A 15,057-nucleotide genomic window follows, 5' to 3' on the forward strand; every position below is an offset into this window, starting at 1 on the left:
CGGTTTCTGGAAATGGCGGGGGGGGGGGGGGGGGCGGGGGGGGGAGGGAAACTTCAGAGCGTCCCCGCCACTGTTATCAGAGGTCTACTCCTGTCACGGTCCCATCAGACCCCGACTTCAATGCCTTCAGCCCTATAAACACCTTCCCAAGGTGCTGCAGTTTCTTTTGCAAAGCAGTTATGTGGACTGTACCTTTCCGCAACACTTGGCTTTGTCTATGATCTTCAGGGCAAACTCCTTCCCAGTGGACCTAAGGAATGATCAGAGGAAGGCCATTAACGACGTAAGTCAAACATAGCATCGTCATCCCTGACTTCCTCTCCAGCACAGGGGGCCGGGAAGGAAGGCTGGCTTCCTCCTCCGCACGTCGGAGAGAATGCTGGGTGGGCTCAGGGAGAGGGATGCCTCCCAAAAGGAAAAAAATCCAAAGCTGCACTGGCAATTCACTTTTATAAATATTAATAGTGATAACATTATTAAGTAACTTACATATTAAAGGTATTTAAACTCTGCTGTATCAGACATGGACAAAAAAACTTTTTTCATACTTAAATCTCAAAAGAGGTCTCTTAGGGGGCAGAACAAAATTAGGAAAAAGGAATCAAAGTAGCTAAAAATTTCCTATTCTCTATATATCTTTACATTAATCTATTAGGTACTAACTAGGCCATAATTCAAAACTGAAGAGTCACCAGACTGTCAACATCTATTTCTCAGCCCAAACTCCATCTGGTCCCATCGTATCTGGACCTTTAAATGCCCATTTCTGGCACTAAAGAGATCATTTACTCGGACACAAGACTCTTGATGCTGTTATTTAACATGTAATCGCCTTCAGCATATTTTAATCTGAACATGCCAAAACCCATCCTTGAGAACAGGGACCAGCCCATCATGGAACTCTGCAGCAGCCTTGGACTATATTCGTTCTCTCAAGTTCAGCAGCCTTTGCCAGCCGGTCACCGCGCACACTGAGGCGGCCACCTTGGAAAAATAACTTTTATTTAAATTGCTTCCACATAGCATAGACCAAAGCCTGCCTCAGGTTTCTAACATGCCTTTAGATGTCATACTTCAGACGCTTAATGTATTACTTGGGAGGCAGTCTGTGTACCAGAGCTAAGCGAAAGGGCTTAGAGCAGTGGCCCCCAACCTTTCTGGCAGCAGGGACTGGTTTTGTGGAAGGCAATTTCTCAAGGGCAGGGTGGGGGGGGGGGGGGGCGATGGGGGTATGGACCAGCTGCGGAGTTCAGGAGGCAGTGTGACCTTAGGGTTCTTTTGCCCACCCCTTACCTCCTGCTTTGAGCCAGGTCCCTAACAGGCCATGGAATGGCTTAGAGGACAGGAGCTGGCCCAGAGGACCTGCAGCTATTTTGTGTATCAATTCAGGGAGCACTAAAGCCTCACTGGACATTTAGCAGAAGGGAACAACTGTAGTTACAAGAGCTTTCTGGAAAATTCCCCACAAACAGCAAAAATGACCTCTTCAATCAGGTCAGAAAGTAGCACAGAAACACAAGACTCTGTTCTGAGTCTTTTCCAGTTTTAATACTGTTTACAAAAAGCCCGGGATTTAATAGAATGGATTTCTTACCATTGAGAATTTAGGACCTTAAAATAAATCTGGGCAAAAAATATATATAATTTTAATATAGGCAAAAGTTTAAGATACTGCTCTTAAATAGAGTCAGAGTTCATGTCTCCTGAACTAGTGGTCTATGCAATTAAGTATTACATGAGAGGGTTATTGTGGGAATTAAATGAATTAATGTGCTGAGAACAGTGCCTGGTACAGATAAATGATATAGGAGATATTGTAAAAAATACATCTCATTTCCCATTTTTCTCTGGTCCATGGATGGGACCTGACATATTGCTCAGTCCAAATCCAAAGCAGGCCCATACTCTATTTGCATGCACATGTTTTCCCTGTTAAATTGCTTGCAGGTATGCAAAGCAGCCGCCCCGAGGGGCGACTCCCTCAGAAGACCTTTTATTCACTCAGGGAAAAATAAATTCCAAGGAGAAGTGTATGTGTAGGTGGAAAAATGAATATCCTCACTAACCACTCACCTGTCCACGCACTCTTTGACTACTGCAAAATTGCCGTCACCAATAACCTTTCCAATTTTATATTTCTCAAGAAGAGTCGATGATTCAGAGCACCTGTTTCCATTCACTCCTGCAAAAACGGATAAATGCAAAGTTGAAAGAACACATTAACATTTCATCTTGATTCCCAAATACTTGTCAAATAACAAGTTGCAATACATTTATTTCTAAATCTATGGTAAAACTAAGGAAAGTCTTTGAGCATACTGTCTGCTAGAATACCTGAATCATCGATTTTCTTTTGACTTCACTAGTTGGCCTCAGAAACCACCATAATCAATAAACATAACATATCCCTGAAATATCAGCTAAAATAAGTGATTAGCTTTGGGTCAAAAAGAATTCTAACCAAACTTTAAACATTTTTGTCAAAATTGAGAAAAAAGGAGGATAGAAGGGTATAATGTTGAGATATAATCTTAGAAATTTTCTTAAGATTTCTCAAGATTACCTAGAAAAGAAAATTCTAGCCAGCTAGGGTGTCTTGCTAAAGCTAATTCCTGGCTCAGAGTCCTCTTAAACAGGTATTGGTAGTAGGGGGTGCAGAACAGGAGGGGGAAGTGGTTAAGATCAACTGCTTTGCACAATGTATCCCAGCACATTGCAGACATCCAAGAAAGAAACACTTGTTAACTAATTGAGAGAAAGGAGAGTCTGCATTCAGGAGTCCAGCAGACTGCCTCAAAGGAAAAATAAACAAAGCTCAAGTCTACCCTTTGAAATTGGAACAGTCTAATTAACAACCCACTAGGGCTCAACTGGTGACATGACCACATCGCTGTTTAGGAAGATAATTTAGCACAAGTGGATGTGCAGTGGCCACCACATTCACACAGGTGACTTCCCTTAAAAAAGTAATCATCAGACTGAGAACTACCTTCAGGACTCATGCAACGATCAAGTTCAGGTCCACCATTTATGTTGGAAGAAGATCTGCCATGCGCAGAAATCTGCTGAAAGAGGAGAGGGACCATTATTTATCAGGAAAACTTTACAAACCTTTACCTATCTCATGCTTAGATAAAGAAAGTGCTTATACAATGTAAAAATATAACGATACAGAAATAGAGGAAGCATTGCCTTTCTTTTCATCTCTCCTGTCTTCCCATATACACATTAATATATTTTTTTCCTTAGATACAATGTTTTCTATTAGGATAAGATATCAGGAAAATTGGCAATGTGCTACTCTCTTTGATATCGTGTTACTTTGACTTCAATGAAATAAAGTAAAGGAGACTTATGCATCTAAGATCTACAAGGTACTTGTGAGTGGCAATACAAGGCTCGGAACTATAGATTAATCCAGAAAGTCAGCAATGAGTCCCCAGATGTCATAGCCACCCCTGTGGTTGACCGTAGGGAGTCTCTGCCATGGGCGAGCTGTCTCAGAACTCAAGCCCGTGACCCAGACTGCGCCCCCTCCCCCACCCCGCACCCCCAGCGAATTCAGGATCCGGCGCGGACCCTGGCTCATCCCTCTTCTCTCCTGACCCCGCGGGGGCAGGCATCCCTCTTGAGCACTGCAGGGGCTTTCATCACTAGGAACCACAGGGATATAAAAGATAAAACTAAAAGGTAGGCTCCAACTAACAAAAAGCTAAGCCCACATTCCAACATGGAAATATCTCTAGCTCTTAGGTAAATGAAAAGACTCACATTAAGACTATTATCCACCTTAAGTTTATTATTCTGTAGGCTTATGGAATTTTTTCTTAATCCCCAAGGGTTCTGAGATTTTTTGAACTCAAACTGTGCTCTTTGATCTTTAATTTTCTCCCTTCTCCACCCCTCCCCCCTTTCAGGAGTGTCAAGGGCAAAGGACCCACCAAATCTCCAGAAGCATCTTCAGCATTTTGGGCATTGGGATGCTTCCACACTTGCTTCTATGCCCAAACTCCCCTGCCCCATAACGGCTGTGCCTTCTTCCTCACTGCGTCCCCCACGTACAGCACAGAGGCTGGTACCCGCAGTACTTAACTCAGACTTGCTACACAAAAGGATAAGTGACACCCTTCCCAGGTTCCCACAAGCTGGAGACACGGGGTCTATGCTTCTCTGGGTGAAGTGGACAACTTCACAGAAGCTGAGTTTGGTTCAAAACCCAGGGCAGCCCAATACCTATGAGACATTCCTTCAAACAGGACCATCCAGAAGTTTTTCTGGAATAAAATACGAGCCTCGAGAATAAGAGACATGTGAACACAGGGCTGCTTCCTCAGAGCCCACGTCACCGCACCTGTGTGGACAACGACACCAGCAGCAGCGTGTCCTGTTGGGAACCCAAGGCCATGGGAAAGGAACGCTGGGATCCACAGACCCGCTCCTGTCCTGAGGGGCAATCACACTTCTCACAGGACTGCCTTCTTCACCTGGAGACAGCCGCAGTTGCGCGGGATACGGATGTGCGCGGGGGTCCCTTTCTAGCCGCCCTGACCTGATGGCAACGCCGCACTCCGCTGAACACCCGACTCCTCAGAATTCAATCATTTTGCTTCCGCACAATCCAAAGGAATCAGTCGACAATGAAAGTTTTTTTAAAATTCAGCATTTTCATTTGTTTTGTTATTTTATTGTTTTTTGCCACTGAAATAACAGGCAACTCCACGGTAAGCAGGAGTCTATGCTAGAACGTTTAAAACCAAAGCCCGGGGGGGCGGGGGGGTGCAACGGAACGGAAGTGAAAACCACCATCCCCCCCCTCCCCGGGCTCCCATCCCTTTGCCCGGTCCCAGAGCCTCCCGAGCCCGCCCATCCCATGCCTTCCTGCCAGGGGGCTTCTGCAGGCCAGTTCTGGCATCGGCCTGAGGGCCCGAGTGCCTCAGTGGGTCTTCGTCACCAACAGGATAGCCCCCAAACCTTCAGCATAGCAGGGTGCCTTCAGGTCATGGTTTGTCCCCATAGCTATCTGTCCAATTTGTTTCCACTACTTCCTCACCCTGAGAAAGACACGAGGAGACCGAGCAGGTGGTAGAAGCCGATTCTTTGGTGACTAAAAGATAGTGGCAACTGGGCTGCAATCTGAGCCTCAGAGGAGGGCCTAGGGGCAAAGGAAAGCCTACTTTCCCATGTGCCTGACAAAGGCTTCGTTATATCACCAAGAAATGTAGCTTTCTTAGCAAATAAGGGCAAAAAAAGTTTTTCAAAATTCTCAAATGGAATGTTTAAAAAAATTTTTTAATACCGAGTTAACAGGTGTGACATGTAACTACCTATCCATATATGTTCCTTTATTAGAAAAGAAAGTGTTCGTGAAGAGGAGGAGACGTGAAAAACTAAGGGGAATCACTTCATTCCAGCACTGCTGATGAGACAGTCCCATGATGAGACACAGGCACAGTTTCCCTCTCCTCCCTCAGCAGCCCCCCTGTGCCGGGTGTTTAGAGGCTACACATGTGAAGGGACATGCTCATTGCTGCCCAGATGTTTCCATCTTGCAAAGAGGCTCCTGTGTGCGCGGCAAACCCTCCCGGGCTCTGGTTCCCACAGCTCCGAGGCCTGCGAGAGCCGCTGTGGAAGGTCGCAGTCTGCGCTCGCAACACTTGAGCCGCACAGCCGGTGATTAAGTTCACTTGACCTCCCCGGAATGAAGCTCGGTGATCCGAGGTGATGCGAGAAAAGCTGGGCATTCACCAAGATCTCTGCACCCAACTCAGCGTCTGTTGTGAACGTCGAAGCGGAGGGTTCCCAGTGTCCCGGGAGACACACAGACAAAGAGCAACGAAAACCTAGGGGATGACACTATGCCTACACAATTCTCCCCGTTTTCCAGGCGCAATTGACCTACGCGTCTCCCCATCCTTCGTAAGAAAAGCATTCTCGTATTGAGGTAAGGACTAAACTAGCCCCAGAAAGGTTCAAATATGGCATTCCTGATGAAACCTGTCCCATGTCCACTGTCTAGCTAAGAACTGTTGTTAAACTCTCTTAAAACGCTAATGAGGTTTCCTGCCCCATCAGCACCTCGGATGCTGAGGCAGCGCAAAGAGTGAGCCAGGATGCTGCCCAGGAGGGAGGTTCTCTTCAGCAGAGCATGAACGGATGACAGCATCTGGGCTCTTTCAGGAGGGCTTCCATAATTACTAACCGGTTCAAAGAGGGGGGCTGGTGCTTAGGGGCAGGGAAAGAGGGGGACACGTTTCCTGAGGAGGTCCTGATTGGCTGAGGAGGGGAGGTGATGAAAAGCTCGTGGCCATGTTGCGGGGCACCCCCCTGTGACCTGCACCGCTGCCCCACCCAGCTCCTCCTCCGCAGGAGCCGCTCTACTTTCAGGAGGCGGCAGGGGAGGGAAATGCACAAGAGTCTGCTTCTGCTAAGAACTTTCTCAAAAAAAAAAAAAAAAAAAAAAAAAGACAACAGAACAGAAAAAGCTATAAAGTGTTCTCAACTGCCAGCATCGTTTAAAAAGGCATTCGTGGCTGAGTGAGTACATTTGATAATGAGGAACATTTCAGCATTCTGCATTTTTAGCCAGCAAGTTAAGTCAGAGTGTCCTATATTAATTTGGTAAGTAGATTATTACAATCTCTACAAAACTTAAAATTTAAAGAGAAGTGGTAAGTACTGAATTTTAAAAAGTAGCAAAAATGCCTCTATCAATGCATTACAGCATATAACTATTAACTTTTGAAGATAACACCACACATTATTTTGACTTTTCCTGGAAGGAAGAACTCGAACAAGATCTAGGAGATATTCTTGTGTAGTAAGTTGACTTTCTTGAATGCATCTTGGAAAATGGCACTATGATTCCATCTTTAAGTGGCCTACTGTAGGGGCCAGAAAGATTTTTGCTAAAGGGCCAAAGAGGAGTATTTTAGCCTTTGCAGGTCATATGGTCTCTGTCACAATTACTCAGCTCTTCTGGTGCAACATGACAGCAGCCACAGACCACATATAAACAGATGAGCACGGCTGTGTTCCAGTGAAAGTTTGGTCACAGGCAAATCTCTGGTCTACAGGAACTCTCTTGGGAAAGTTTTTCCTCCATCATAACACTTTGAAACCTAGAACAGAGTAACCCTCAGGTACTGTTGCTTTAAAACAGCAGTTCTCAGTCCTTGGCTCTACATTAGGAAAGGCTGTACCTACTAGAAAGATTTGAAAAATTCTATTGCCAGGCTGTATCCCAAATTAAAGAACCCTCAGGTGCAGGGCCCAGGCACCGATATTATTTTAAGCTCCTGCGAAGATCTAACATGCAGCTGAGGCTGAGAACCTTTGTGGAGGAAGTTTCTGGCAGCAAGTGTAATTAACGGTTCAGCTACCTTAAGTTCTCTCTGTCACGCATCCAATAATCTAATAATTGCAACTCATCTGTAGCCAAAGAACAACTTCCTCTTTGTAAGAAAAGGGAAGACAACACCCATTACAATTCATTAAATGCATACTTTGTGCCAAGTCCTGAAATGAGTACTTTACCTTTTATGAATTATCATCATTGTATCCATTGATTTAGGGAGAAACTGAAGCTCAGGGAGGTCATAGAACTTGTACAACCACCACCGCAAATGAATTTAAACCCAGGTCTGACTTCAGAGCACAGAGGCAGCTCGGCTGGTCTCACACAGTGCCCTCCTCCAAGAAGAACAGGAGGGGAGAAGTCATACAAAGCTCTTAATTAATCAGGGGGTGCCACCCAGCAGCAGAGTCACTGATCAAAATATTCATTGTGGTGTGTTTAGTACATGCTGTCAGATCACAGAACTATAGTCATATTCCTGTAATTTATCATATAATACACAAATTGACAAATAAAGTGGCAGCCTTTCCTCATAAAAGAGAGCTTAAGAAAAGAAGACCTTTGAAATGCACTAAAATTTTTAAATCGGTATATTAGATATTACTTGCAAATAGATTTTGTTTCCATTATCATTTTTGTGGCTTTTTAAAAATAATTTCAGAAACATCAATTCCATTCATTACAAGGAAAGCCAATGTAAATTACTATAAATGCTGAATTAGGCATGCATTTAAAAACAGGAAGCTTTATCACTTTTATATTGGAATTTGTGATCATTTACTCTGAAATACTTGAGTACTTCAGAGTAAATTAGCTATGTGAACAGTTCATCTAAATCGGCACCTAGGGGTTGGTAACATACAAAATATTCGCATCTGTAGCTGTACGTTTCACTTGGATTCATTTGGCAAACTTAGTGGGCTGTGAGGTTTGTGACTGGTTAATAGTGGAGTGTATTGGTTAATAGAAGAGTGATAAAGAGAACCCCCTGCTGACGCACGTCCAAGGTGAAACACCCTGGCCAGTTCAGCGGCCCAAGAAACGGGCTCTGCGGAACCGGCTGAGCGCACCCTCCGGTCCCACTGAGTCCCGCCGCCACCTCAGGTGACTGCATGGCCCGCCCACGCCAGCGCGCAATCTCAGCACATCCCCATAAGTGAGCTTTTCAAGCACAGTGTTGGCTTATTAGGTTTTGAGTAGCAAACAGATGGTCCGGCCATGTCCATCTGCTAAAAATGTCTCGTGCTTTCACTGTGAGGTGTCACTGATTCCCAGGACACCCGGTGGTGGAGAATGTCTCTTCAGTCCCAGGTGTGGAGGCTCCCGGTGTCTGTCTGTCACCAGCGCAAGACAGTTCACTGCTGTAAGCTCTAAGTCTTAACTTTTACCTCTGTCTAGTCATCTCTAATGCTCTAATGCTCCGCCAAGAAGAATTTCTGGTACTATCACTTTCATAAAGAAGGGGCCTTTAAGATTAACACACGTGGCTTATGTGCAAATAAAGTTTTTACAACTGATTCTATTTATACGCTGGCAAACCCTCCATTCTCTCAAAGGTGTGCTTCAGCCTAGTGGAGTCACTTACCCACCAAATGTGTTATTTACTGAGCAATTAAAATGTGCAAATCACTGTCCTCACCCAGAGTCTGAGGTTCATTAAGATGATTTATTTTGTTAGGGCACTGAAGTCTTCAAAACTGCTTAGTCTCTCTTCTATTTGTTTGTTTTTTTGATTCTGTCAATAGAAGTGATTCCATTCAAAGGTGAAGTTACCACCCAACCTTTCAGGGGTAATAAAAGGGATATAAAACTAGTCAGTCTCTTAGTACTGAAGATTACTAACCAGTTTTAAATACCAAAGAAAAGCCAAAGCTCCAGGGAAAAGCAAAAACATCTAAGGTCAGCAGCTACTGTGGATTTACATTTCACAGCTTCGAAAAGAAGTTTTGAAGGTCATCGGGTCAAAGAGGTACATTTAGCTCTGCCAATCATGATGAGATACTACCAGCCCTTTCATCACACTTCACAAATCTGGAAAATCTTTCACCACCGGCAGACCCAGGAGACATCATCAGATAAAATATCAGCACACCAGACAGTTTATAATCTCAAGATGTTGGATAATGTTCCAAATGTACTTTTTTTGTTTCTCCTATCAACCAAGAAGAATGCTCACAGTAGACAGCCTCTGGGCATACACTCCAGCATCAAAATAGGAGACGTTTTATCCTTCGGTGTCCACAGACGAGCCCCTGACTGAAACCTGAGGTTACCACAGCCCTGAAAGTCTTCAGCTGGGACACGGATGATGAATTAAATTTCAGGGAAATGCTTTCTTCATCCATCTGGCAGCCGATGACACATTTAGTACTCTTTATTGCCTATCTGCCCCAAAGAACATGCGATGATTTAAGCATAGGAAATATTCCCACAGGGAAAGTCATCCGCTGGATGGAAGGGGCTCCGAGGAGCTGGGGCAGAGGAAGCAGGAGAGGGTGGGCTGAGGTCCAGGGGGAACGGAGGGTCAGGAAGATGGGATAAGAGCAGAGAACGCCAGTGGCGGCGGGATTCTAGGACTAGAAGGGGAGAGAATAGAATGGGCAGGGAGTGAGGGGCCTGGAGAACAAAAGGACTGGGAGGAGGACTCGGCAGTACAGCTGACGGATGGAGAGAGAGGCTTTCGTGGCCATCCCAGAGGACGTGGCGCAGCTCGCCCCTGAGGGAGCAGGGCTGCCCGAGTGGCAGCTGAAGGGGCGGAAGTGGGGAGAAGGGAGTGGTCGCCAGCCTCCGACATGGTGCCCGCGCGCCTCCCCTCCGGTTTTCAGGCCCTTGCGCAGCATCCGACCCTCCAAACCGGGCTGTGTGCGCCCTGTGACTGCAAAGATATTAAGGGAACGATGGTGTCTGACATGGGCGGCCAGGTCACAGAAAGGAGAGTTTCTGGGAGGCTCTCTCCCAGATCTCCTGCTCCGGGGAAAGCCAGCTACCATGTTTGCAGGGGGCTCGGGCCAGCTCTGGGGGCGCACATGTCAAAGAACCGAGGCCTCCTGCCCAGAGCCAGCATGAGCCTGCCCCACAGGACTGAGTCACCTTGGAAGGGGACCCCCTATTCCTAGTGAAGCCTTCAGAGGACCACCACTAGGGCACATCTTGATCACAACCTCATCAAAATTCTTAAGCCAGACCACCCTGGTAAGCTGCTCCTGAATTCCTGAGCCACAAAACCCATGTGAGAAAATAGGGTTTTTTTATTGTTTAAAAAAATAGGTTTTTATTATAAACAACTAAAAAAAATAGTTATTTTATATTATTTATTTTTTTTACATTTTAGGTTAACAGAGAGCTACTGGAATTACCAAAGGGTTACTAACAGGCCGGGAATGCGGCGAGAGGGCAGGAAAGCAGGGGTGACGGCTGAGCTGGGCGGGAACGTCGGCACGGAAAAGCGGGGGCGGTAAGAACGTCGGGAGTCCGACTTCTTTCACTCCTCTTTCCTTCTCCTACACTACACTGCGTGTCAATTAAAAAAAAGAAAGATTTTTATTTCTTTATCTTTAGAGAGAGAGGAAAGGAGGGAGAATGACAAGAAGAGAAACATCGTTTGGTTGCTGCGCGCCCTGACCAGGGACTGGCCTGCAACCCAGGCAGGTGCCCTGATTGGGAATCAAACCAGCGACCTTTCACCTCATGAGGTGACACTCACCGACTGAGCCACATGGTCAGGGCTGCAGGTTAAATTTTTAGGAGGTGAAACTCCCCTCCTGTGAAAACAACCTGGAAAACCCCAAGGCTTGCAATAAGAAAGAACAACAAAGCTATTCTCAGGCTTTCTCTGTATTTAACCAATTAATCTCAGCCATGTGCTGTGGGTCCTAGTAATCCCCTTTTTACAGAAAAGGATGATGTGACTTGCCCACGGCCCCACAGCTAAGTGGGTGGCCAAGTGAATTCCAATCCCAGGCCCTCTGGGAAATTTTAATTATGAAGGAGGGCAAAGGGAAGGCAGAGTCCCGGCGAGCTCCGCCCTCTTGACACGGGCCCAGGACAGGCTGGCGAGAACCGGCCCTGCAGCAAGGCCGCAGGCTCCGGCTGCCTGACCGCAGCAGGCCGCCCAGCGCCGCCCGCGGGGTGGAGGGAGCTTGTGGTTGGCCTGCAGGAATGCCTCCTCCCCAGGGGACGCCCATCAGGAGTGGCATCACCCTTCAGGAGAGCCAGGCTCTGGGAACTCATACAAAAGCAAAGCCACATTCTTAACACCTAGGGACTAGGTTCTGCGGAAGAGGCCCAATGGGGACTTGCCAGGTGGCCCTAGCATCTCATTTTGTCACCTTTTGGTCTGACCGTGTGCTGTTTCCGACTGTGTTGAACAGCTTGGCCTTGGAGGCTAGCAGTGGTTATGAGCCTGAGCTCTGCTTCCAAATGCCAGAGGCGCCACCCCACCCCTCACAACGGGGCTCCCGTCACAGACCCACCATGTAGCATCATCCCATGCCCACGTACCCATGTGTTTGCTGGGCCTGGACTACTGCTTCCTACCTATACCACCCTTGACACCACTCGGCTCCACTACCGGCTTCCAAAGAAAACCAAAAACCCTAACCTATTGTGATCTTTGTCATCTTACTAGAGCTTTATAGGATCAGGTTTAAGTGCTGAGCACACAGTACAGACAGACCGTTTCACCTGAAAAGAGCTTTCACTGGCTACCTATTAGTCGCCTCTACCCCCAAGTCTCCCAGGAAGAGCTGTCAACAGGCAGTCTCTGTCTTTCTGCCTCCCTCATCCAGCCGCCCCTGCACCCCAGGACTGTTTCCCCCTTTTCCCAACTTTCCCTTCCCTGTTCTTTCCCTAACCTCCCCACCCCTTTTCATTCAGAGCATTTGTGCAAACCTAGACCCAGGACCTCAGCACACAAACCACCCCGGCCCTCTCCCCCAGGGAGACAGACACGGTGTAGCTTCTCCATAATAACCGCGCACACTTCCTCCCGGGGGCCTGGCTGGAGTCACAGGCAGACGCGCCAGCGAAAGCGGGGCGAGTCAGAGGGTAGAGACACAAGCCCGGAAAGGCTGAGAGAGCCCAGCTGGCCAATGGGATCTTGAACAGCACACGTCTCTGAACCTCAGTTTCTCCAACTATTAAACAAACACTAAACTGAAAGGAAGGTCCAACACCACTTCCAGGCTTCACATTCAACGGTTTTAGGCAACTATCCAGCAAAAGCAAAACATTACGACTGAGGTACAGCTTGCCCTGAATGGTCCTCAAGCCTCTCAGGTTCAGGTTTAAAGAACCTTAATTACTTGGTCCCCACCCTATGGTCTTACAGTGCCACCCTGCAAGAACTATTCACAGTGTGAAGAAAGCTTTGCTTCCTCTCTTGACTCCGGTCCAGCCCCTCGGAGAGCACAATCCTTTAATGGACGCATACACATGGAGCAGGGCTGTCTTACTCCCAGGGATGTGGTTGAGAAAACTACGAGTACTTGTTGTAAAAGGGGGGCTGCTTTTGTCTTTCCCATCATTTGCAGTGAGCAGACAGACATGCCATTGACACTCTGTGGTCGGAGGTGGAACGCTGCACCACCAGTCTATTTCCATTTTCAGCTCCTGCAGTGTTCCTGCCAAAACACCGAAATGACTCCCAGAAACTGGTGCAAAGAGGGGATAAATGGTGACGCCACATCAAATTCTGCTTACCTTTGACTTGCTGGCTTAATTCCCCCCTAAGTAAAACCCAGACAGAAAACAGCAGCAAAACCCATCTGCCCGAAGCTGCGTCCTGGCAGACGAGAGGCAGCTCCATCAACCCCTCCTGCACTTGCTCTTCTGGCTTAGCTTGCTTGCTTTTGTCAACTCCCTGATTCTCTGGAAAAAGATTATCTATCCCCAAAGCCATTAAGCTTCTAATTAGGATAAATAGTGGTAAAAGTTCCTGCCCATGAAAACCAGTTGTCCATTGTCAGACATTCCCTCTTAATTGATCTTAATAAGCTATTTTAAATGAAGGGGAAGAAAAAAGCATAGTACTAACACATGGTAATTATCTGTAATTCTCCATTTGCAATGTCGCTGAATAGAGAAAATAATGCAAATGTGGACAGATGCTGATGAGAGCTTTACAATGACATTGAAATTAGGGTTATTTTGTACAGTAAGTTACATGACTAAGTTGCAGTATTTCAAAGGCAGATTTTCATCCCAACGACAATATACACCACTAACTGCTGGGAACTGTAAGATGACGAAATTTCCACAAGGCGTCATGACCTATGGGAATAGGCAGGGGTAGCGATGTTTAACACTGTGTCCTAAAAGCTGATCCGTGTGACAGGTACTCTTTTGGATGCTAACATTTAATGTAAAATTTAGAGATTCTACATCAGCTTTAAAGGGATAAGAGAAATAGCCTCCCCAGTCTCCTAGATAGGGTTTGTTTGTTTGTTTTCCAACTTAGAAGAACTATAATCCTAGCATTTTTAGTGGTTGTTTAAAATCAAGCATCTTTATTTTACAGATGATTTTCGGGGGGCGGGGGCGGGAACCACCACCAAGAGGTGTCATAGTTGTTAGCAAAACCCACAGCCCTCAGGTGAGGGTCCTGGAAAAATCACTACTCTTTATTTTACTGAAAACTTCATTTCACCTCCAGTAATCAGCATTTCTCTTTATCTTTTTCGATGTCAATAAGTAAGCCGTCGGAATTTACTGTGTGCTAAAGGCTCAGGTTACGATAATAAGACACACCTAGCATAGAGAGAATAATAATGCAAGCTCTCAGCAATCATACAAATCATCACATTTTTAAAATTCCATGAATCTTCAAAGTCCAGAAATGTGAGTGATCCTGTGGGAGTGTGTACGCATGTGTGAGAGAGCAGGCGTGCACTCTGAGTATTAAGCAGCCCCTTCTATGAGTATCAATAAAAAAGGACAACGCTGGGTTCAGAGTTGAAGATGGGCTAGGAAGAAAGATGCGAGCCCAGGTTACCAACAGATAACAAAAAAGGGGGAAATGACAATGACCCTGGGCGAGCGGGGACTAAAGCACCAGCCTGGGAGACCACGTGCAGCCCTAGGTCAAGGCCCCCAGCCCTGCCCAGAGCAACAGCTTGGGGCAAGATCCCAATGACCTTTGCAGTGGCTCCCTGGAAAGCTCATGCTGCGTGTGTGATGCTGGGTTCATAATGAGCCACACTAGGAGCTACTTGTTTTTACTTTAAGATAGGACGAAACAACTGAAACAAGAAAAGAGGTCAATCTCTAACAGTGAGGAATTGTAACCCGCCCCACCATTCTTTTGACATTGTTTCTGTAAATGCTGACTCTGACTACTACCTTGCTTATATATAAACACATTTGTGTACAAATCCTGGGAACTCACTTCAAAAGATACAGACTCCGGCCTTCAGGCATCCCAGCTCCAGGATATTGGCTGACCTTCCACTGTGGAGCCAGGGTGACATAAAGCTAGGACGATGCACACTGCACCTTGACTGGCCTTATTGGAACGGACTGTGCTTGTCTGCACCTAGAGAACTTTTCAACCGCCTCCCTTGATCGCTTGGTTCTGCCTCCCCTCTCTCTCCTTGTAAAAACCTCTGCCTGGACTGAGATGTTACGATGGGCTTTGAGACATGAGTCCCCCATGTCCCCAGTATTTGAATAAACTTTTTTCCTTCACACCAGCACCTGTCTTTCAA

At 46.4% G+C, this 15,057-nt stretch overlaps 1 protein-coding gene across 7 annotated transcripts in view; it reads right to left on the reverse strand.

The window, feature by feature from the left end:
• Positions 1-15,057, reverse strand: part of DCLK2 (doublecortin like kinase 2) — a 128,072-nt gene that overhangs the window by 29,166 nt on the left and 83,849 nt on the right. For 4 of the 7 annotated variants that reach the window (XM_054562682.1, XM_054562666.1, XM_054562650.1 and 1 more), the window contains 3 exons: positions 2,990-3,065; positions 2,074-2,182; positions 193-250 (listed from right to left, as the gene is read on the reverse strand). In XM_054562682.1, coding sequence (XP_054418657.1) covers positions 193-250; positions 2,074-2,182; positions 2,990-3,065 — 243 coding nt within the window. The remainder of the gene's footprint in view (positions 1-192; positions 251-2,073; positions 2,183-2,989; positions 3,066-15,057) is intronic. The other 3 variants (XM_054562675.1, XM_054562660.1, XM_054562695.1) reach the window with 1 other exon arrangement.

Source organism: Pteronotus mesoamericanus, unplaced genomic scaffold (assembly GCF_021234165.1).
Source record: "Pteronotus mesoamericanus isolate MK-2021 breed Mesoamerican mustached bat unplaced genomic scaffold, CSHL_Meso_final contig_163, whole genome shotgun sequence".
NCBI classification, from domain to species: Eukaryota; Metazoa; Chordata; class Mammalia; order Chiroptera; family Mormoopidae; genus Pteronotus; species Pteronotus mesoamericanus.